Source organism: Passer domesticus, chromosome 6, assembly GCF_036417665.1.
Source record: "Passer domesticus isolate bPasDom1 chromosome 6, bPasDom1.hap1, whole genome shotgun sequence".
Taxonomy (NCBI): Eukaryota; Metazoa; Chordata; class Aves; order Passeriformes; family Passeridae; genus Passer; species Passer domesticus.
The window spans coordinates 53,036,290-53,058,938 of record NC_087479.1 but is presented as its reverse complement, the minus strand read 5'-3'; the positions used below and the strand labels follow the sequence as shown (position 1 = coordinate 53,058,938).

General features: G+C 47.8%; 1 protein-coding gene and 1 long non-coding RNA gene across 19 annotated transcripts; both read left to right on the top strand.

The window, feature by feature from the left end:
* Nucleotides 1–650: 650 nt before the first annotated feature.
* LOC135303623 (uncharacterized) lies at nucleotides 651–4,882 on the top strand. Its single transcript, XR_010365091.1, has 2 exons — nucleotides 651–797; nucleotides 1,100–4,882. It is a non-coding gene; the product is annotated as an uncharacterized LOC135303623 (long non-coding RNA).
* Nucleotides 4,883–8,482: 3,600 nt separating this feature from the next.
* LOC135303616 (mitotic checkpoint serine/threonine-protein kinase BUB1 beta-like) lies at nucleotides 8,483–22,621 on the top strand. Of its 18 annotated transcripts, none has more exons than XR_010365073.1 (6): nucleotides 9,952–10,775; nucleotides 12,991–13,154; nucleotides 13,281–13,983; nucleotides 14,757–15,164; nucleotides 15,278–15,372; nucleotides 17,612–22,621. XR_010365073.1 is itself a non-coding variant. In XM_064425649.1 (3 exons), the coding sequence occupies exons 1-3, from the start codon at nucleotides 9,908–9,910 to the stop codon at nucleotides 17,861–17,863; spliced, it is 366 nt and encodes a 121-aa protein (XP_064281719.1). In that variant the 5' UTR covers nucleotides 9,521–9,907; the 3' UTR covers nucleotides 17,864–22,621. The 18 variants fall into 18 exon arrangements, 1 of the variants encoding a protein (XP_064281719.1); XR_010365077.1 differs by having other exon boundaries at nucleotides 9,953–10,775; nucleotides 13,080–13,154; XR_010365075.1 differs by having other exon boundaries at nucleotides 9,956–10,775; nucleotides 13,806–13,983.
* The last annotated feature ends 28 nt before the right edge of the window (nucleotides 22,622–22,649 follow it).

Sequence of the window (22,649 nt, the reverse complement as noted above, 5' to 3'; positions counted from 1 at the left end):
CAAGAGCTCAAACACCTGCCCTGCTGGCTCGGGGCTCTCTCTGCGGCTGGAGCCGTGCCCGACAGGCCGTTCCGAACCTCGCCACGAGGGCAGGCAGGGAGCAGCGAGCGCTGAGCTCCTGCAGCGGGGCAGCACCGCGGCTCCGAGCCGCCCCTCACGGCCGCCTCCCCTCAGGCCCGCCCGCCGCCATCTTGCGGGCCCCGCGCGGCCACGAGGGACGGGCGGCTTGGGGGCGGCTCGGGCGCCGCGCCGGCCGTGGGGAAGAGCCCCGGTGGTTCTGGGGGCCGGAGATCCCGGGGCCGGAGATCCCGGGGCCGGAGATCCCGGGGCCGGAGATCCCGCGGCCGGAGATCCCGGGGCCGGAGATCCCGCGGCCGGAGATCCCGGGGCAGGAGATCCCGCGGCCGGCCGAGCCCCGGGCACGCTCGGGGGCGACAATGGCGGCGTCAGGGTCGCCAAGGCGACCGCCGGCCCCGCCCCCGGCCCCCGATTCAGCCAATCAGAATCGTTCTCCCTCCCGCTGCCCCGCCCCGGCTCCTCCCGGCCGCGTCCGTCTCGCGTCCGCGCTCCTGATTGGCCGCTGCCGCCCAGCCGGGCCGGGATTGGCGCGGGAGCGCGCGGGCCGCGGGTGCGCGCGCAGGCCGGTCCCCTCGGGCACTCACCGTCCCCTATAGGCACGCGAGCCCCCACGGCCGCCGACATGTCGGTGTCCCCCGTGAAGCGGCAGAAGATGGAGTCGGCGCTGGACCAGCTCAAGCACCACACCACGGTGGTGGCCGACACCGGGGATTTCAACGGTGAGGGGCGGCGCGAGGGGGTCCTGTCACCGCATCTTCTCCTTAGCCCCCTCTCCCGCCCCCCTTCACGGAGAGTGGGCGCGCCCGGCCGAGGGGGCGCGCGCTGGGGGGAGCGAACCACCCCGCGGCCGGAGGGGGGCGGGGGGGGGCGCCTCGGTCCCATCCCGGGCAGATCCCGGGACATTTTCCAGACCCTCCCTGATCCCCTCCCAGTCCGCCCTCGAGTGTGCCCTGACCAGCACGTCCCGCTGTCAGACTCAAGCCAGGCTCTGCTGTGCTAATGAATTCGGGTTTTCTTCCAGTGACCTGTCCAGATCTGGGACGTGTTTGGGGTTTTTCCAAACTCAAGGTTGGATGGGGCTTGGAGGAGCCTGGTCCAGTGGGACTGGAACTGGATGTGCTTCAATATCCCCTCCAACCCAAACTACTCCAGGATTCCATCACTCTCTGACAGGCTTAAAAGGTGGTTTGGGGTTGGAGAAAAATAAGGGGAATGGTGGATTTTGTTACGGTGGAGCTGTTTCCCTCTTGCATTACCAGGATGCAAAAAGTGAGAGGCAACTTGAGGACATGTGCTCAGTCTGAGAGAAATAATGTTGAAAAAATTCAGCCTGCTGAATACTGCAGAGACAGTAAAATTCCAAATGGGTTGTATGATCTGACAATTGGAAGGATACTTAATGGATAAGCCACAAAAGTTACAGGAAAACACCCAGGAGTACATCCAGGAAAACATCTTGGAATTAATGGATAAAATCATGGTGTATTTTCCTTATGCAGCACAGCATGTGCTTGATTTTAGCATGTCTAAAACTGTTATGTTCCTGAAAACAGGCAAGTGTGGGATAATTTATAGGCAGAATTTGTGATATAAAAATATTTGTGGTTATATGTATATATAGGGTCGATATTTATCAGTTAGATACTCTGTAATACATATTGTATATATTTTAATAGGTGTGCATAAATATGTATATTTTATATAATCTATTTTTTTATATGTGCACATAAATATTTTTCATCACACAATCTACCTGTCTGGGAGCCTTGTTGGTGAGCTCCCAACTCATTCCTGGGGAAAACTTCAGGCACAAGTTACTTGGTTTAATTGTTTTCTCTTCTTCTTAATTATTTTACTCATCTGGAATAACAAAGCCAGCTGTACATGTCTAGTTCCAGGTGGGACCAAGGAGCTTTTCTGCACAATCCAGAGTGGATTTTAAGATATTCATTAGTCAGGGAAGTGAGGAATAGGATTTTGAACACTCCTGGGCTGTGAGTCTGGCCAGAGGTCCCTCCTAACAGAGCAAAAACCCCATGGCCCAAGGGCACCAGAGCTTTTGGGGATGGAGAACTTAATGGCAGCAGTTGGCAGCTCTGCCCGTTCAACTGATAAAATAAATCCAAGACTTCCCTAGAGGAGTGTTTTTCCTGGATATGTGTAAATACAAGCACACCTTTTTACTCTTGAGTGAGTGAGGTTTGGGGTTGTTTCCCTTAAAATTTAAATTCCCAGGCTTTAGTTCAGCTCCCCTGGCCAGGCCTGATGTGAGGGCGAGGGCTGGAGGTGGGAGCAGATTCCATCACAGCCCAGCCATGCCCAGGAGCCTCCCTAGGCTGTGGCAGCAGCCTCGGGAAGGGATCAGACATTTGGAACTGCCCAGACTGCAGGAATGGAGGAGGAACTGACCTGCACAAGTAATTCAGGCTCCCACAGAAAGCTGCTGGGCCATGGTTCCAGGCCAGCAGTGTCAGGACTGTGGCATCCTCAGTGCCACATCAGTGGTTAATTTCCTTGGAGCTCTCAGGATCAGGATGAAGTGGTGTTCATGTCCCCTGGGAAAGCAGGAGGATCAGTGCTGTAACCATGTCTCTTTCCTGCTCTCTGCACCTCCTCCAGGATGCCCTGGAGTGCCCTGGCTCATGGCAGTTTAATCTGTGTGGAATGGCATCCCATACCTGACTCTGCAGCTGGGACAGTCCCTGAGTGTCCCATGGAGTCCTGGGGTTATTGCACAGACAGTCAGGCCTGAAAGTCACCTGCAGCAAGAGCTCAGCACCTGGCCACAGAGGCAATTCCAGCATCTGAAAGAAAGAGGTGATTTCTTTTGTTTCAAAGTTATTTCAAGTTCTCAGACCCAAACCAACCTTTGGCCTTGATTTTGGCTGGGTGAATCCTGAGCAGTGGGCACAGGTCCTGTCACTCATGCTGAGGGGAGTGATGCTTTCTGGGGAAATGAGCTGATTTCCAAAGTTCACTGCCTGCCCCATGCCTGGTTTGCACAGGAGAAAACCTCACCCATGAAGGGATTTTGCTCCATCCAATCCCATCTGCCCAGGCTGTTCCATGAGGATGGTGCCAGGCTGGGGCAGCACAGGCAGATGCAGCTCTCAGCTCTCTGCTCCAAACACAGCTCTGGGCTCCTCTGCAAACTCCTCTGCCATGAGGTTTTCTCCAGCAGAAATCAAGGAATGGCTCACAGCAGCTGGAAATTAAGTTATCACACAGGGAAGTAAAAGATAAATATCTCATTTTCCCCTCAAAAGGTTCATGCTCTGCCCTACAGATTATTGCAGGGTTTTCCCCCAAGATTTGCCTTACCTGTCCATTACTAATTATATGATTTTTACCTCAAAATATTAATTCTCTATCCTGGATAATATGTCAATTTCTATCCCTAAAATTTTCACTATGTGTCCCTATGTGACTCTCTTAGTTTACCTCAAGATGTTCATTCTCTTCCCTGGGAATTGCTTTAAGTTTTTCCCCCAAATTGTCCCTTTCTGTCCACTTCTGATTTCCTCATTTTTTACGAGAAAGTATTCATGCCCTGCTCTGGAGATTATCTCCAGCTTTACCCCAGTTTTCTAACCCCTATCTGTTCATTACTGATTGCCTGATTTTTACCTCAAGTATATTCATTCTCTTCCCTAGAGATTACCTCAGATTTTACCCCCAAAACTTTCCCTACCTGTGCACTACTGATTGCCACAGTTTCCTTCAAAATATTCATGCTCTCCACTATAGGCCACCTCAAGTTTACTCCTAAAGTTTTCCCTACATATCCACTACTGATTACCTCAATTTTTACCTCAAATCAGTCATTCTCTATGTACAGACACTGGACAGTAAACCATACAAAGATTTAAAAGTCTGCAGCAGGAATGGCAGAAAGTTTTCCATGAATATCAGAAGTTATTTTTTTCCCTCAGACTGCAGGACTGAATCTTTGCAACTAAGAGACAAGAAAGCTGTTATTAACACTTAAACCTCTCAAATGCTGTCATTTCTCAGACAACTGTGCCAGCACTGAGCTACTTCTATATGCCTGCAGTGCTTTGGGGAGGAGCAAGATGACATCCCACTTCTGTCTGCAGAAATTTCAAGAACATAAAAAGTCATTTCCCTTCCCTCTCTCTGACCCATAACCAAAGCAGCCATGTAGAACAACATGGACTATTCATGGAAGGGATGATTCAGTTGTGGGTAAAAAACAGACCATGCAATGAGACACCTCCTGAAACAGAAATAAATCCCAGCTGCAGCAAATCCCACTGCTACATTTAGAAACCCTTCAGCAAAACCCTTGGAAAATCAAAAGTGATGTGTGGGGATCTGGAGCTCCAGGGGACTGAGGAAAGCAGCCAGCAAACAGTTTCCACTACTTCTCACTCCAGCCACTGCAGCAATGACAGCTTCCCTGGAATTTCATATCCCCAGTGTGTCCTTCAAGCTCAACAGGTGAACACACAGCTACTCCAGGACTGATTTCCTTTGGACCTCAAGCAGCACAGACCCTCTGGGAGGAAGTGAAATCCAAGGGCTGATGTCAACACTGTTTTCCCACTTGCACTCTTCCCACATTTTCTCCTTCCAGGGATGCAAGTCCCAGTCCCAGAAGGCAAAACTGCCATTCCATCCAGTACAAAACCTGCCAGAAAAGACCAGGACTCCAGGAGCCAGCAGCCATTTCTCCTGAATTTTCTGCTTACAGGTATTTTAATTCTGCTTTTCTTCAGGGGTGCTTTTCTACCAAGGTAATTACCATCTTTTTTTTATCTCGAATAAAGTTTTTGAAAGCTGAGTTTAATGAGTTCATTTTTTGATTACTCTTAACTCTGAGTTTTCCAGGGCAGCACTTGCCATGATCCTGCAGGCTCAATGAACCCTCTTGGGTCTTCCCCAGGCTTTTACATCCCAATTTCCATGGTCAGTGTTTCCATGAACAGAACACACAGCTCACCATGGTCATGTTCAAAGTCCAGTTTCATGCCTGGAGCTGACAGGCCAGACACAGCAACACCAAAAGCCAAATTCCAGGTCAGTTTTTCTCCTTCCAACTCCTCCCATTGTTTATCCATCTCTTCAATGTTCATTCCTTTGCCCACTGGAGTTGTTCACAGCCCCAGGGTTCCCAGTGCTGCCCTGTTCTCTTCCCAGCCCTGAGTTCCTCTGCACAGACAGAGCTGCTGGGAGCTGAAATTCTCCCAGTGACCTCAGTCCCCCTGCCTGGAAAATGTCCCAGCTCCTGTCCCTCACCTCTCCCCTCCTGGAAAAGAGGGGCTGTGTTCTGCTGGGTGCTCCCAGCTCTGGGGCAGTGACCCTGCCAGTGCCTGCAGCCCTCACCCAATTCCTGTCACTTGGTGACTGGTGTCACTTGGCTTCTGATGTGGCACCTGGGGACACGGGATGGGGAGGCCCTGGCAGTGCTGGGGCAGCAGTGGGACCCGATGGTCCACAGGAGCACCTGAACAGGTCCTGGAAGGGGCACAGCATTGCCACCAGGTCCTGCTTGTACCTCAGGTCTTCTGGGTTTTGGTACAGATCCACTGGAATTTAACCTCATAAAAATAATTTGGTAAGAATTAACATTAACCCAGGAGTTCCAGGGCATCGCCTATGTGTGATCTCAGTCAGTTTAACTGGGGTTTGGGGGAGAAAAACTGCTTTAAAGGTGTGATCCTCTGTGTGAAAAACACCAATCACTTGGGTTTTGAAATTTTAAAAGTTTAGTAGAAATAAAATGGTTATAAAAATAGTAATATAATCAGAATAATAAAATTTGAACATTTGAGGTTAGGACAATATAAGACAATAAAAACAAAGAGATACGGATGTCCGGGTACCTTTTTCTGGACAGCACAAGCCCGAAAAAGGACACCTATTAACAGAGGATTAACCCTTAAAAACAATTGCCTGTTGCATATTCATACATCTCATACATGATGCATAAATTCCATAAATACAGGATTCTGTCTGGTCACTGTCAACTTCTTCCTCTTAATCCTCATGCTGTCTTTCTGTCTGAGCAAGGTGGGAAGTAGTTAGTTTTCTGCTGATAAGGGAGCAATAAATTCCCTTTCTCTGAAAGATTTAGGTCTCCTGTGGCTCCTATCTGGTGCAAGTCCTTTCTTAAACAAATATCTTGCATGGCATAGTTCCTATTTTAACATTATGTTATAACCTAAAACTATATTTAATACACTACTTAAGAAAATTAATATAGCATAACTTTCTAGCATAATACAATATTCATTTTAATACTTGCAAAAAGCCAATCATAAAATACACATTTTTCACACTCTGTACAACCCTGTCAAGATTAAGAGCAGCAGACCAGGTATGTTGATAAAAATTACAGAAATTATTTACTTGAATTTATAACAAGGACTAAAAGACCTTAATCAATCTCTCCTGAGCACAGGAGCTGTAAGTGCTGGTGCAGGGTACCCTGTGTGCAGGAATATTGCAGCAATGACATTCAGCAACGCAAATAATTACCAGGACAAACTGTTACTGACCCAGAACAACAGCCAGGGGAAAATCTCCATCTCTGCCCGAGCAGTGACCTCGGGGGTGTCTGCCTCAGAGGGGCTCTACAGACCTGCGGTGACACAGGGCCCTGACTGACACCACCATGTCAGTTGTTTGCGTTATTTTCTCGACCATTTTCTCTTTACATGTCTTCCCCGGGCCGGGGCTCGGGGGCCCCTCAGAGGAGCCCCCTCAGAGGAGCCCCCTCAGAGCCGGGCCCGCGCCGCGCCCGCTCGCTCGGGGGACCTCTCGCCTCAGCGGCCGGGACAAAGGGTGCCCCGCCACAGCCTCCCGCCACCTCCCGCTCGCCCCCGTCCCCACCGGGACGTCTTTGTGGGCACAGCAACCTTTCCCGGCGCCATTTCCTCCCTACTCAAAGCGCATGCGCGATCTCTCGCTATATTGGAAAGGGCACCATACGCCTAAGCCGCCATCTTAGGTGTGGTAATGTGAGTTTTGCCCAAGGTCCGCCATCTTGTGCCCTGGCAGAAGTCACTTCCTGTGAGAGCCGCCATCTTAGGTGTGGTATGACGCGAGCCCTGCCCAGACCCGCCATCTTGTGTGCTGGCAGCAGCCGGGTCCGAGCGGTTCCGCCGCCTCCGGCCCGGGCCGCCCTCTTGGGCGTGGCCGGCCTTGATGTGCGGCCACCTCCGCCCCCCTGGGAGCCGTGTTTGTCGCTATCATCTCACACACACACACACACGCACTCATATCACAGCCCCGCACAGCTCGACCGAGCCCCGCCCCGCCCGCTGTCCCCAGTCCGGGGTCTCTCATGAGTCTCTTCATTAGTCACAAACATCATAAAGGCCTTCAGAGTCTGTAAGTCAAGGGCAGTTGTGAAAAAAAACCCTGCTTTCTGCTCATTCAGTTGCCTTTATGACAAAATATCTCTGTTATTTCCAATAACAGCAGGCAGCTAATCTATGTTCCTGGCAGGATATTCCTGCCCAAGTCCATGCAATTTCTTTTTGCACTGCCTCATAGCTCAGTGTTTGCAGGTGCTGGATGCAGAGGGGAGCAGGACCCCTGAGGCGCCGCGGGAGTTGGATTTTAGGCAGATCCCAGCTCTCAGAGAGGCGAACACGGGGCCCGGCTCGCTGCAGTTCCCCGCGGGACCGCGAGGGGGTGCTGCAGGACCGGCCGTGAGCGCGCGGCGCTGCCCGGGCCCTCGCCCCCGGCCCGGGCCGCTGCCCCGGAGCCGCAAAAACCTGACCTCGCTGCACGGCGCTGGAAGCAGTGATGGCATATTCATAAAGTCCTGGAATGTTCCGGGTGGGAAGGGACCTTAAAGCCCATTCCATTCCACGCCCTGCCATGAATAGCGGCACTTTCCACTATCCCAGGTTGCTCCAAGCCCCGTCCAACCTGGCCTTGGACGCTTCCAGTCACTCCATTCTCCTGTGTGTTACTGCAGCCTGTCAGACTAATTAGTTGTTTATAGGAATGCTATAGGAGAGAAGGTAATGAATGGGTCTAAGTATCACATTAACACAGCTATACACTTCTGGGAGCCACTTTTGCGAGTGGCAAACTATGTATTTTTCACCCAAAAAGTGAGGTTCTTTTGTGACACCAAAGCAGAACTCATCGCTAGTTGCATTAAGTGAGGGCTTCAGGATAAATGACAGATGAATCAGCAAGTGCTAGCGGTTAGCAGAGGGAAAGGGCGAGAACACACGCGAGCAGGAACAGGAGTATGCCTTTCAGATGGGACTAACCGCGAGCGCACTAATTTTTAAATTACTTATTATTCCCCGCCGTCTGGCGCTGGTGAGGCGGGAACTACATTTCCCGTGATGCCCCGGGGCAACGCAGGACGGCCCCACTCAAGTGGGGCGGGGTTAGGGCCGTGGCCAATGGGGAGGCGGGAGAGGCTTGAATATTAAAGCGGCGGGAAGACTTGGCCATTTTGCTGGTGAAAAGGTACGGTGTCAACTCGGGAGCTGTGTGCGATACATCCGGCCGGCGGGGAGGCAGGTCTGGGGAGGGCTGGCGGAGCCTGCGGCGGTCTGGGCTAAGGCGGCCACAGGAGCTGTGGGGTCCGTGAAGACTGAAGTGCTGTGGGGCTCGAAGTGTGCGGGGCTGAGGGCTGTGGAGTCCATGGAGGACTGAGGCGGTACCCGGGGCTCTGAGATGCACGGGGCGGAGGTTTGTGGGATCCGTGAGGGTTGCGCGCCTGTGGGGTCGCGGCTGAGGGGCTGTGGAGTCTGTGAGGGGACCTCGGGTATCAGTGGAGTCTGTGGGGGCTGCGAAGTTCGCGGCACTGATGGCGGCCGTGCCCTTGAGGAGCGCTCGGGGAGCCGCGAGGTGCGTGGGGCTTGAGGGGCCGTGGTGATCTGTGGCATTGCTGAGGGGCTCTCAGTTGTGAGGTGCGCGGGACTGACGGCTGAGGGGCACGGGTAGAGCCGTGAGGAGGGGCTGTGGTTTGTGTGGGGCTGTGGGTGTCTCTGGGGGTCTGTGAGGGGCTGTGAGGTGCGGAGGGGCGGTGTCTGTGTGGGATCCGTGCGGGCCTTTAGGGTATGAGGTGCTTGGCGCTCGCGGCTCTGGCGCTCCGGGACGCCTTTTGGTGCCCGGAGAGCGCGGGGTGCCCGGCCCGGCGTGGGGCGATGCGTCCCGGGGAGCAAGAGCCTCGTGTGCCGTCGGTGCCAGCCGGGAGTCCCCGCCGCCCCCGGCTGGGCTGGAGGCTCGGCTGTGCCCCCGCCTGCTGCAACCGCTCGTGGAAGTGGTGAAGAGCCAGAGGGGCCCGGCTGAGCCTGGCTGAGGCTCCCCTGGCCGGAGCAGCCGTGGAGCAGCCGTGTGAGGAGCGTGGCGGGGGCTGTCGGGGCAGGGAAAGGAGCAATTAGCGGGGAGGGAGATGGCTTAATCTTAGTGGTTTTTGTTGCTAATATTGCCTGCTTGCAGTTCTTCACTGAATCTATTAAAATTATTAAAATAGATCAGAAATCTATTAAAAAAGATGAGCTCTTTTTTAATAGATTTCTGGTAGGGCGGAAAAGCCTCCAAGTCCCTCTAAAAGTTGGGTATCTTAGCGGTGTGTTTTGGCTGCACAGAAAATTCAGGGTGAATGGGCTTAGGAAAGCTGTCTCTGTGAGGTTTCAGTTCAGTACCCAGCTGTACAGGTGTCCATTTCGTTTTAAACACAGGATTAAAGGAGAGGTGGTCATGTCCCAGGAGACAGACTCCTGACCAGGGAGAATGTGCATCTCCTCAGGCAGGGACAGGAGATATCCAGCCTGCAGAAAGAACACAGTGCAGGATCTTGGAAATCTAGCAGGGTAAAGTGTGAAAATGGATGGCCAAAAGAGAGGAAGGTGTGTGTAAATTGACGACTTCTAAGCCCCAAAGAAGAGGTTGAGTCTTTCTCCTTTGCCTGTGGTTTGTGTCTATTGGAAATACAGTTAAATGGTAGAATCATGAAATTGTTTGGGTTGGAGGGGACCTTATAGATATCCAGTTTCACCTTCCACTAGCCTAGGTTGTTCCAAGCCCCATGCAACCTGGCCTTGGCACTCCAAGGATGGATCAGCAGCAGCTTCTGTGGGCAACCTGAGCCAGGGCCCCAGCACCCTTCCAGGTGTGATAGATAATTAATGATAAAGCCAAATCAATATTTTTATTTCACTACCTAGGTTTGGTCTCTGATAGCCACAATGAAAGGGTCAGCGTCGAGCCCGGGATCAGTGCTGGATGAACACAGATTCGAACTCTACTGCCTAGAATGCCCCTGTTACCAAATACTGTCTCTGTCAGGCGGGCTTTATACTGTTTATTTCGCCTGGGACAGTTTCTTCTGTTCTTCTCCTTGCTGTACATATCCATGTAGTTTCCTTTTCTCTGTGCTGGGCTGGACAATGCCTGTTCTGGGAAGTGGTGAATGCTGATGGAGTTAAGGGAATCTGGTACTGGCATGCACATCCTTGAAGATGCTGACTATCTTGATCATGGATACTTGTCAGGTATACTTGGATGTCTCTGGACTGTCCCAGGAAAGGGCCCATCTCCACACAAACCATGTCTTTTTGTTTGCTAATTAGGTTCTCTTCTTTGCTGCTGTCTGATTTCACAATTGGTGAGGCAATCTCCTTCCCCTGCTGTGGCTTGTGGTTTTGAAATCTTGAATCTTTAACAGGCACAACTTATTTCATGTATATTTTACAAAGGTGTGAATTATCCCATGTATATTTTACCCAGGCACTAATTATTCCATAACATATATCACATAGGGAAGAATTTCTTCCCAATATCTCATCCAAAGCCACCTAACTGTGGCTTAAAGCCATTTCCCCTTGTCCTGTCACTGTGAATGAACCCTTGTGAGTGGCTGCTCTCCGAAAGAGTCCCTGGCCATGTGTACTCTGTTCACGTTTAGCAGGCTGATATTGCTTGAATAAAGTTTAAAAACTCTGTGGAGCTTTAAAATCAGGGAAATGAAATTCTTGCTAAGCAAGAGAATTGGCAGAGCTGGCTTGTTGAAAAGTGTGGAGGGCAGAAAAGTAAAGCAAGAGGCAAGCCATGAGCCAGGGAAGGGGAGAGAGGCCAGGCATTAGTTGAATGTGTGAGATAGAAGCGTTAGAGTTGAATTATTTTGGAAACTGGAACCTGAAGGAAGAACTTGTTGGCTGTCTTGTGAAAAGAAGGCACGTGCAGCATTCTGCAAGTCTTGTTTTGAAATGCTTGTGAGGAAAGCAGAAGAGTGCAGATCAAAAGGATTCAAGTGCAATATCAATGGAATATTTATCCTGGCAATAGGATGACAGAGAGTGGCTTCCAATGGCTTAAACTAAACATGAAAAGGAACAGCTGTGCTACAGATGTTTGGGCTGTTGCAGAGAAGTGATGGAAGTCCTTGTGTGAAGGGCATGAATGCTGTGAGATCAGGTTTGTTTCATAGGTGCTCAGATAAGCCCCAGTGTTGCCCTGTTCTTTGTAGCTGAGAAAAGAAGAACAGAAAGTGAGGAGGCCGATGCCTGGCTGTCCTAGGGTGACTTTGTGATGCCTGTGTCCCCAGTGGTCTGTTCTGTTGGTCATTTGTGTGCTGGAACACAAACTTTTCCAGAGCATGTTAGAATGAAAATGTAAAAGCAAAGCTTTCCTTGAAAACCTTCAGGCACACACTATGGCAAAAAGCAGTGCTCAGAATTGATGGGATTGGGCAATTGGAACGTCTGGCCAATGTCCAATGAGAGGAGCAGTTGGTTAGGTTATCTCCTCCCTGGCTTCTGCCCTCCTCCCCTATCCTTATTATACCCGTGATTATGTGGTGCAAAATAAAAATGTCCTTGGAGAAGTAACAGGCAAAGATAATAAAATTTTAGGAATCTGTCAATAAGGGCCTGTTCCCTGTGGGAAAGTACTGGAAGTTACACTGAGGCATTTAGCAGTCTTCAGAACTGCTAATACATGAAGAATACATAAAAGCTAAAAACTTCAGGCATCAAGATGATGAAATTATTTTTATCTTCTCAACATGGATGTTGTTATAAGTGAAGCTTGTTAAGAAGAACTCAAATGCGAGAGGGAGGTAACCAGGCTAAAATTCTTGGAAACTCAAGGAACAATCTTTTCAGATGGAAAGCAGTTTGGGTAAATGTGAGAAACAAAGCCCACTCTTAAATTTTAAGAGTTTGAGAAATTAAATATAAAGCAAAAGATATAGGTGCCTGGCAAAGCCAGTACACACCCCCTTCCTCAGCCCTGGGTCCTTTATAGTGTTGCTGTTGCATCACTTCCTCAGTTTATGTTGTAGATTGGTTTTGGGCTCCTTGTCCACACTTCTTACTTCAGGTTTCCATTGCGTTTGCGTAATTCAGTAATTGCAGACATCAGCAGTCTGCGGGGTTCTTCTGGTGGTCTGGTGATGGCACTTTGAGCTTGGTGCTTCTTTTGTGGTTTTTGTTTCTCTACTTAGGCTATTTTAAATGTAGATTCTGCAGTAGCAAGCATATCTTCAAATACATCTTTTGCTGGTCTGCTTACATCTTGTGAAAGCCTTGCTTCTCTGTTTGCACTGCCCATAAGCTACTACTAATTTTTCCATACTTAAAAACAGTTTAAGACTTACAATAATTATTTGCAAGGAGTTGCAATCCTATAATAACATAGAAGTAGTAGCAAGAACCAACTACTACATGGCCATTTATAACATTAAATTAATGGAAAAGTTCAGTAAATCACAGGCTTAATATAGCTGAGATGAGTGAGAAGGAATTATTAATATAAGTTTCTTTTACCTGTCTCTTTGTGCTGTTTAAAACATTCATTCTGGTCTCTGAATGCTTCCATATTTCTTTTAATGTCTGCCCTTAGAGTAGTCTCTGCTCCCCTCTTAATGAAATTTCTTAGATTTGATTAAATAAAATATCCTGTTTCTGGCAGAAGAGACAAGGATGTTTAATTCCACTCCATTGAAGGGCAGTGCAAGGATAACCTTTGGTGAATGCTCTGACACATTAAAACCTTCACAGGAAAGAAGGGGTTTCTCTTACTGCTGGTTTCAAGATGCCTCAGGAAACAGTTTGGGAAATCATGGAAAAACAGGAGTGAGTATTCCTTCTGTGTAATTTTTTTGTGCTGAAGAGTCTCAGGCAATTAAAATAGGCAGATGAGAGTAGTGTGTTGCCAGCCTAAATTCCACCTCTTCTCTTTACTAATGGACCTCTCTGCAGGGACAGCTGAGCAGTAGAACAAAAAGTCCTACAGTCGATGAATGCTTTGGGCATCTTGCACCTGGTGGGCCCAAAGCCCTGGGAACAGTAAACAGAAATATAAAAGAGAAACCAGAAAAAATGTTGTGCTTTGTCTAAAGCAAATCATGCAAGACTGTGGTTAAGCAACGTTACCAGGAAACATAAATATTGTGGTTATCGCTTTGGCAGTGGAAAATTCTACCCGAAGCTGTAAGAGTACACAAACTGAGCTGTAGAAACAATACGTTGGCTTCTTGCTTGCACCAAGTCCCTCACTCACTGCCAGACCTCAGAAACTGTTAAGGGATTTTTGTGGTGCTGCAATGGCCTCCGATGGGAAAATTGAGGAAAAAACCCAAACTCCAAGTCTGGAGGCTGATGGTGGAGAGGAGAATGAATGTTATCATAGAATTGGGACAATTCTGGCTGTAAAATGAGAACTGTGTGTGATAATGATTTGTGCTAACTAAATTATAACAATTATTTTTTAAAATATTGCTACAGTTACAAAGTAATAAAATATGTAGGATTGAGGAAAGCAAGATCCCAAAACAGAATGGCCTTGGTATGAACAAAGTCCTTTGTTACATGTGGAAAAACAGGATACAGGATGTAGTGTTGAGATGAGCAAGATTCCAAAACAGAATTGGCCTTGGGCTGAACTAAGTTGGGATGATTCCAGGTGAGGAATGCAAGTTGTGGTTTTATCTGTGAAATAATAAGGCTTATTTGGAACATAATACTTACATAACACAAAGCTTAGTGTGCATGTGCAACCTGTGAAGGTTATTCAGAGGACAGCGAGGAAGACTGAGCCTTCCTCTGAAAAGACCACCAAAAAGCCAGGAGACCCCCTGACAACAAGTGGAGCATGTGCTATGCAGTACAGTGACACAGATTTCAAGAATCAAAAATAGGAGATTTATGGAAAAATACTGATGAATATGTGTTAGCATACAGTATAGAAGTTTAGTTTGCATTACTTTGTTTTGTACATGAGTCAGGGGGAGAAGCCTGCCCTGTACCCTGCTCAGTTTTGCTTATGCTTTATATAAACCTTAATCATACATAATTAATCACTGCCACATTTTTTATATGCTTGATTATATTTAGTACACTTGATTGTATTCATTGATATAAAATTGCTGTTCAATTAAAATTGCTGCTAAATTTTGTTGTTTATTAATTAGACATACAGAACTTGATTCATAACACTGTTAAGGGATTTTTATGGTGCTGCGATGGTCTCTGATGGGAAAACTGAGAAAAAAACCAAACTCCAAGTCTGGAGGCTGATGGTGGACAGGAGAATAAATATTATAATATTTATTATAAATAATATTTATAATAAATAGCGATAGCCAGAGTCGTGGGTGTGCATCCCAGAGCCAGGTTCCCGTAACTCAGTGAATGGATGATCAGCATTCCTCGCTTACCAGAAACTGTTTTGTCCAGCCCAGCACAGAGAAAGGAGACTACATAAATATGTGAAGCCATGAAATGAAAGACTCTTCCCCAGGCAGAAAAAGCTGTATAAAAACTACCTGGACAGGAGCAGCCTTCGCGAGCAGAGGGGATCCAAAGCGATAGAGTTCGGATCAGAGTTCACCAGTGCCAATTCCAGGCTCGATGCTGTCCCTTTGATTTGGGCTATTGGAGACTGAATCTCAGTCACAAAATAAAACCTATTTCATTAATTATTAATTTGGCTTTATCATTTATTACCTATAACACTCAGAATAAGAGGAACTGGTGAGGACATGCAGGAGGAGCCTTTTAAGGGGCAGTGTTCAGCTGGTGGGCACTGACTGGGTCAGAAAGGAATTCATCTTGCAAAAGTCTCCATCAAGTTTAATTTTCTAGGTAAGAAAATGTCCAAATGAGCAGAAGATGAGGCAAAGGGAGGTGCAGACTGCAGAGGGGTGTGGAGACTGCAATGAATCCCTGTGTTGTTCATGTTGCCTTTCCTTCCGCAGCGTCCTCGCAGCACGGTGAGCTCTGGCTTGGAAGCGCCGCCCCCACTGCCCACTTTCACCCCCTATGTGGACGAGTCAGCTCAGCCCCAAATGATGTGAGTCTTGAGTTGGAGATGGGGGGATTGCATTTGGAATTCTCAAAGCTGCTTCCTAAAGCTGGGACTTGTTTTGCCAAGTACTTAAGCCTCTCGAGCTGGAAGAACTTAAAAATCTGTCATCCTGGAAGCAATTAGTGCTGCAGCTTGATGACAGAGGCTTCAGCAGGGGTTGCATAAGGACATGGGAAGGGTTCAGTGCTGCTCCCGGTGTGGGGGCCTATATCATATTCATATATGCTAATGAGTTAAATAGCTTAGCTCAGTGTGTTTACACAAAACCACAAGCTCCGTGTCTTAGGGTGCTGTTTGCTGTGAAATGAGCCCCGAGTGGAGGCAGATTTGTGTCTGGTTTTTTTCTGTCTTGGGAACTCTGTGCTCAGCATATCTGGAGTTTTATTCTGAAAAAAGCTGTCAGAGTTGCCATGCCAACAGTGTTGCTTAGGTCATGGAGGAGTGAGTGTGCTGCTTGTACAGTGCTCCCTGAAATGCTGATAAACCCCAGGAGATGGGGTGGTTTAGTTAGAGCAGAGGAAAACAGCTCATTTTGCAAGGTTGCTCTACCTTTCTGTGGGTAATGATGGCCAGGGAGTAGACAGGCTCCTTGTGAGAGAGGAGTGCAAAAGGCTGTTGGGCTTTACAAACAGTTCCCAGGGGTCTGAATGGCATGGAACCAAGGAATGCTGAGAGCTGGTGAGCAGCAGGGATTGCATGTGGACTGCAGAGTGGCTCTGCCCGTGGCTGTGCCATGGTGTAGTTGACAAATATGTGAAATGTGCATTCCTGTTGAAAATGTAAGACTGTTTCTTTCTCTTGAAGGTCAGTGATGGCACATGAGAGGGTAAATCTCTTGGCCTGCCCATTTCACTGGGATGAAGATTTGTTACTTGCCAAGGGCAGCGGCTTTTCATAGCAGGGAGAGGGATGGAGTGGGGAGAACTGAGCACCAGGCTAAGTTAGCTCTAAGTGACTTAGGCAGAGTCGTGGTATGTAGGTTGAGATTATCTAGTTGCAATCTTAAAGGTACTTTATTTTTCCTGTCATTGAAGCAATTTCTCATGGTGCGATGGAAACCTGCTAGGACCAGGGTATTTAAGACTGGGTATGAACTATTTTAAGTAATGTTGGATATAGTAATTCGCAAGAACTGTGGATATGATAGAGCCTCTTGCTTTCTCTGTACAGCTGTAGGTCTGCTTCCCCCCTGGGCTGCTGTTTCATTTTCCTTTATATTTGATGAATCCTCTACTTTGAGAAATCAGAATATAACGTAGAATTATTCAAGACCCAGATTTCAGAGGGAAGGAAAATGGAAGCATCAAATCTGTTGCTGTAGCAGCTGAAATAACTGTTAACTGCATGGATGGGGTGTTTTGTGTTTTGTTGTGTTTATATTGGTATTTTTTTATTTAATTCCTCAGAGTGCATGATGAGGAAATATTCTTCTGTTCTTCATCTTCAACCTAGAACTATTTAAGCTGCTCTCTTTTATTCTGGAGAGCTGTAGTATACTACTGTTCTGTTGCTTACTGCTGGTTCTGCAGTAGAAATTGGTTGTTTGGAATGATCAATAGACTTAAACTCCAGAGAGGAATTTGTTGGAGATGGGAAGCTGTTGTAACTGTAACTTCCTCTTAGTTGTTCAGCAGATCATAGCCAGAAAAGTGCCCGCCAGCCTCTTGCTGCTCGTAATCCTGTGGATTCTCTGAGTGCCCAGGAAAGCACAGCAGCAGGAGCAGGAGCCTGTGTAAGGAACCACTTCAGGCACGGCAGATTTCCTGCCCAGGAGACACCAAGGCAGCCTGTGCTGCTGTCAGACTGAGCCAGCTTGGCTGGACTGGCCTCACGTGTGACAAACAAGGATTCTAAAGGGCTGCCTGGCATGGCAGTAACTGAATGGGGCATTGATGAGATTCTACTGGAAATATGGCATTGTGGCTGTGGCTGCCTTGTCCCAGGAAGTGTTCCAGGCCAGGCTGGATGGGGCTTGGAGCAAGCTGCCCTTGTGGAAGGTGTCCCTGCCCATGGCAAGGGGTGGAAGTTGATGGTCTTTGAGGTCCCTTCCAACCTGGGCCATTCTGGGATTCTGTGATAAGTAGAATTCATGGAGGCTGAATGTCCTATTCATGTTGGAAGGTGGTGGAGTGGCAGAAAGGGATGAGAAATGTTCAGCTTTTAAAGAAAGAAAGAATGGTCATAAGATGTGCAGGCTTTCACTGTCTTTTCTGTTGTGTTCCAGGATGAGCTGAATGGAATTGAACGTTTGAGTGAGGATGCAATTGTGAGCGGCTCCTACAAGAACAAGACCCTTTGTGCCAACCCAGAGGACACGTGTGACTTTAACAGGGCTGCCCAGCTGGCCTCGACGCCCTTTCACGGGGTGGTAGCTCAGAGAGTGCCAGCTCCTGCTTTCTCTCAGGGTGAGCTGAAGGAAGATAGCCCAGAATCCAAGAGTGCACCTCTGAATCAGGAGACACTGGTGTGTGTGTGAAGTGTGGAGCACTGCAAAGGTTGAGGCTCAAAATTAAGAAGGTGAGCCACTGGGGACAATGGGATCTCAACTGTCAACCAAAAAAAAAGCTGCCGTGGCAGCAGAAGAAAAAGCTATAGTGAACGCATGGACCCTTATGTTGCACCTGCAAGGGATAAAATGCAATAAAAAGGCTCTGTGCACTTTATTGCAGTGGTGTCGGAACCATGGGGTAGATGCCAGCGTAAGAGCTGCATTTATTGTTAAAAACTGGGAACAGGCTGGTGAATTGATTTTTGAATCAGCTTCTCGAGGAGATGAGACTGCTAAAAATATTATGACTACCTGGAGGCTCGTGCTGGATACCTTGAAACTGCTGAAACCTGAGCAACATGCAAAAACAGCAGCTGAGGCACCGCAGGCACCACTTGCCAAGACTCCCAGTGATAGTGGAGCTCAAGAGGGAGCAGCGGGGGGAGTAGAAGCCACATCGAGTTTGCAGGTGGAAAGGACGGGGGAAAACCTAGAAGGGAAGCAGCTGTCATCCACGCCTCCTATCCCTGCAACTCTGCCCACGCCGTGTGCCCCTACACCCCCGTGTCCTGCACCTCCAGTTACCACAAACCCATCCTCTCCTCCTCTGCCTACGGCTGGCCGGAGTGATGATAAACTTCTGTCAACAGCCCCGCCAGTGCTTGATAGGCCTAATCACAACCTCGGCATGGAAATAGGAGCCGGCAGCCAAGCGGCACTCGGTGCTGAGAGTTCCGGCAGGGAGCTGCCAGCACCTGGAGTGGAGGGACACCACATCCCATCATGTCCACAGCCAAAGCCTGAGAGGCCTAAGGAACCCCCTCCATTAGTAGATTTGTGGGATCCTAACAGGGGAGGCCCAAGTTGTCACACCCCTGCTGGCCCTCAGGAGGATGCTTTTACCATGCGACCAGTACCAGCTACTGTCTCCGGATGCAATCGGGTTAGATTTTGGCACTATGTTAAATTAAACTTTCTTGCTAGTGGGGATCTTGAAGTTGCTGAACGACTTTCTGCACCACTATCCCGGCTGTTCTTGGGTGGCCAAGAGCTTGTGTGTGGGACGACTGGCACTACTGTCTCAGCATACAATCCAGTTCGCTTTTGGGAACGTATGCAATTAATGGCACTTGCTAGTGGAGATTACAAAGTTGCTGAACGAATTTCTGTACCTAAGCTCCCGCTGTCCTTGGGTGACCAAGAACTGGAAGACGATTGGACTGAGCCCTATATTCATGTCACCTTTAAAATTCTCTCCCAGTTATGCCAACTAGCCACCCAACATGGACTGGGGTCTCCGGTCGTAACAAGGATGTTACGGCTTCTAGCTGAAGCTGAAATGACACCCTTTGATATCAAGCAAATAGCAGGGTTGCTCTGTACCCCGATGGAATACATGGTGTTTGAGTCCACCTGGAAGCAGCATGCAGAAAAGCAAGGGCTGCATAATTTAGTGGTGCCGCAGCAAGATCCGTGTTTTGGGGCAGGGGTCCCTGAACTTCTGGGATTGCCTCCCATAAATAACCCACAGGTGCAAGCACGCCTAAATCCTTTGATATTGGCACAGGCAAGAGATTTAGGAATGCAGGCCCTGATGAAAGTTGGAAACATGGCATTGGCAACTCCAACTCAGAGTTTTGCAAAAATTAAGCAGGGCCCCAAAGAGCCTTATGTGGAATTTATAGAACGATTAAAAGATGCCATGGAAAAGCAAATAGCAAATGACGATGCAAAAAATCTGTTGATGTTGTCATTGGCACGAGACAATGCAAATGAAGATTGCAAGAAAGCTATAGACTTATTACCAAGAAAAAATCCATCCTTAGATGAAATGATTAATGCGTGTGCTGAAGTTGGAACTCTATCTTATGAAGTGTCTCTGTTAGCTGATTCCTTGGCAGCTGCTCTAAGGTCGTACCAATGCTATGGATGCGGGCAACTAGGTCACAAGAAAGCAAATTGTCCCCATAGGTACAACTCATGGGGGACACGTCAGAAACAGAGAGCTGGGCCTGTAGTGGGAAGCTGTTACCGGTGTGGAAAACCCGGTCATTTCGCCAAGCAATGCAAGTCTAAATTCCACGCCAACGGACAACCTCTCAGTGGACAGGGAAACTGGAACAGGAGTGCCAAGGGGAAGTGCTTGCAGACACGAGTACCTTCCCGTCCCTCAGTGCAGGCCTATGGAACCAGGTCACAGGGACGGCAGGAGGATCAGCTGGCATGGATGTATCTGTCCCTGGCATTATAACTTAGAGACTCATTAAAGGTTTATAAAATCCCCCTCGAGGCCCATGGGTCTGCTGGGGAAGGATTAAGTACATTACTATTAAGATGATCAAGAGCAATGTTACAGGGTTTTTTTGTCCACCCTGGAGTTACAGATGCAGACTATACTGGACAAATATGTGCTATGGTATCAACACCTCCTCCTCCTCCTCCTGTACCCCTTCCAGCTAAAAGTCTTACTGTTCAACTTGTACCTTTTAAGTCTTGTGTTCCTAAAACAGACTCAAAGCTGCGAGAAAACAGAGGCTTTGGCTCGACGGGGGAACCTGAAGTATACTGGACTCAGATTGTATCTGATCAAAGACCAAACATGGTTTGTACTCTTGCAATGCCTCAGGCAAATCCATCCCACATCAAGGTTAGTGGGATGACAGATACTGGAGCAGATGTTACTATGATATCTGCTAACACATGGCCTCAGTCATCGCCCACCACAGCTGTAGGATCTGTTGTTCCCAGCCTTGGAGGTACCACACAAAGTTAGTTGAGTAGTAAGCCTGTGTTAGTTAAAAATCCAGAACAGACAGCCACAGTCCATCCCTGTGCTGCTGCTGTGCCACTCACCTATGGGGAAGGGATGTCATGTCAGCGTGGGGGGTTTGGCTGGGAACAGATTTTTGACAGGGGCCACTGTCTGAAGGGTGTAAAGCATCCTACATTAGCCTTAAAATGACTCGCCAGATGACCTGTGTGGGTTGATTGGTGGCCCCTTGAAAAAGTAAAACTGAATGCTCTTTAATTGTTGGTCAAAGAGCAATTAAATCAAGGACATATTGAGTCATCAGCAAGTCCATGGCACACTTCTGTGTTTATGATTAAAAAGAAATCAGGTAAATGAAAGTTATTCCATGTCTTAAGAAAAATTTATACAGTTCTGGAAAGTATGGGTGCTTTATAGCCTTGAATGCCATCCCCTACTATGATACCTGCTACTTGGGACATTTTGATTGTTGATTGAAAAAACTGTTTCTTCACCATTCCTTTACATCCTGATGATATCTCAAATTTGTATTTACAGTGTTCTTTGTCAATCGTGTAGCAAAGAAGGCCTTTTACAGATTCAGCCAAAATTGATGCAAACTTTTGGCTGCAAGAATTCAGGTTGCAAATTGCGCCTGAAGAGGTGCAACAAGAACCCCCATGGAAATACCTAGGATTTAAAATGTTAGATCAGACAATACAGCCACAAACAATTCCATTTTCAACCAAGATCCAAACATTAAATGGTGTACAAAATCTTTTAGGTATCATTAACTGGATATGACTCTATTTAGGGTTAACTACCCCACATTTGTCACCCTTTTTTAATATTCTTAAAGGTTTCCCTGAGTTAACTTCCCCAAGTATTGTGGTTTAACATAGCTTGTTTTTTAGTTAAAACCTGTTTTGTCCTCCTCCTAATTCTTATCTCATAACAGAAAGTGAGTAAATTCTAGTGGGTGCACTGGCATTTGGCCAGCACTAGACCCACTACATTAATTGGTGTGTTGGCTGGAAAACTTGGATTGGCAAACCAAAACTTAATTGGTGTTCTGCCCAGTTACTGAAACCACTGCATCTTTTGGTGGAGAATGCATGCAATTGGTGAAAGCTGTGAGATAATGATTAATTAGGAGAAATAAAGGGCAAAGCAAGTATTAAGTCATAAGTTTAAATAGAATGATAGTGGAAAATTTATGTTGTAATTATAGTGAAATGACTAGAGGTTGGAGGTTAGAGTAAGAAATTATTTCCTTCTGTTTAGTTTAGTAATTTTTATTGTTCTAAATAGAAGTTGTATGTTGGATATGATTTTGATAATTTTTAAATGTGTATTCACAGAGATGAGGGGTGGAGAATGTTGTTGTTTAACATAGTTTTTGGTAAAGAGAAAATCCATCAGTTATGGAAGTGATTCTCTGTGAGGACTGCTAACAGCTTCCTCTGGGCCCATCAGAACCCATCATCTGGCTAGTTTTGAATATTGACACCTTGTTAAACCACTTAAGGAAGCTGAACACACCCCTGTGTCATCACATTTTAAAATGAACAAAACCCAGGAGAAGCTCTCTTGCTTCCAGCTTTTGAACAGGTAACTGGACACCGGCTGGGCCAGGCTGTGCTTCACCACGTGCCCCCCATGACCTGGTAGGGCTGGGCTGGGCCCTGCTCTGCTGCAGCACTGGCCACTGATAATGGCCCTGCCTATATCACACAGAAAACTCATCAATTCCTGCAATTATGGGGCATGTCGCATCTCACGGGCATTGCTCATTCCCCTACAGGCCAAGCCATTGGTGATCTTGCCCATGGCACTTGAAGTGCATTCTTGAAGAACAAAAAGGGACAATGTCTGGTGAAACCCCACGGAGTAGGGTGGCCAAAGCTCTGTGTACAGTGAATTGCCTTATGACATTGCCAAAATCCCAAAACCCTCTTATTTTAAATAATTTTTTGTCATTGCAGTCCTCTAGTGACTTCCAGTTGCCCAAGCCTAAGGTATGGG

What these genes read in the sequence shown, in the direction of transcription:
- LOC135303616 (XM_064425649.1), top strand. An exon ending in TCAGCTCAGCCCCAAATGAT is followed by an intron (nt 15,373 to 17,611) that starts GTGAGTCTTGAG and finishes GTTGTGTTCCAG; the next exon opens with GATGAGCTGAATGGAATTGA.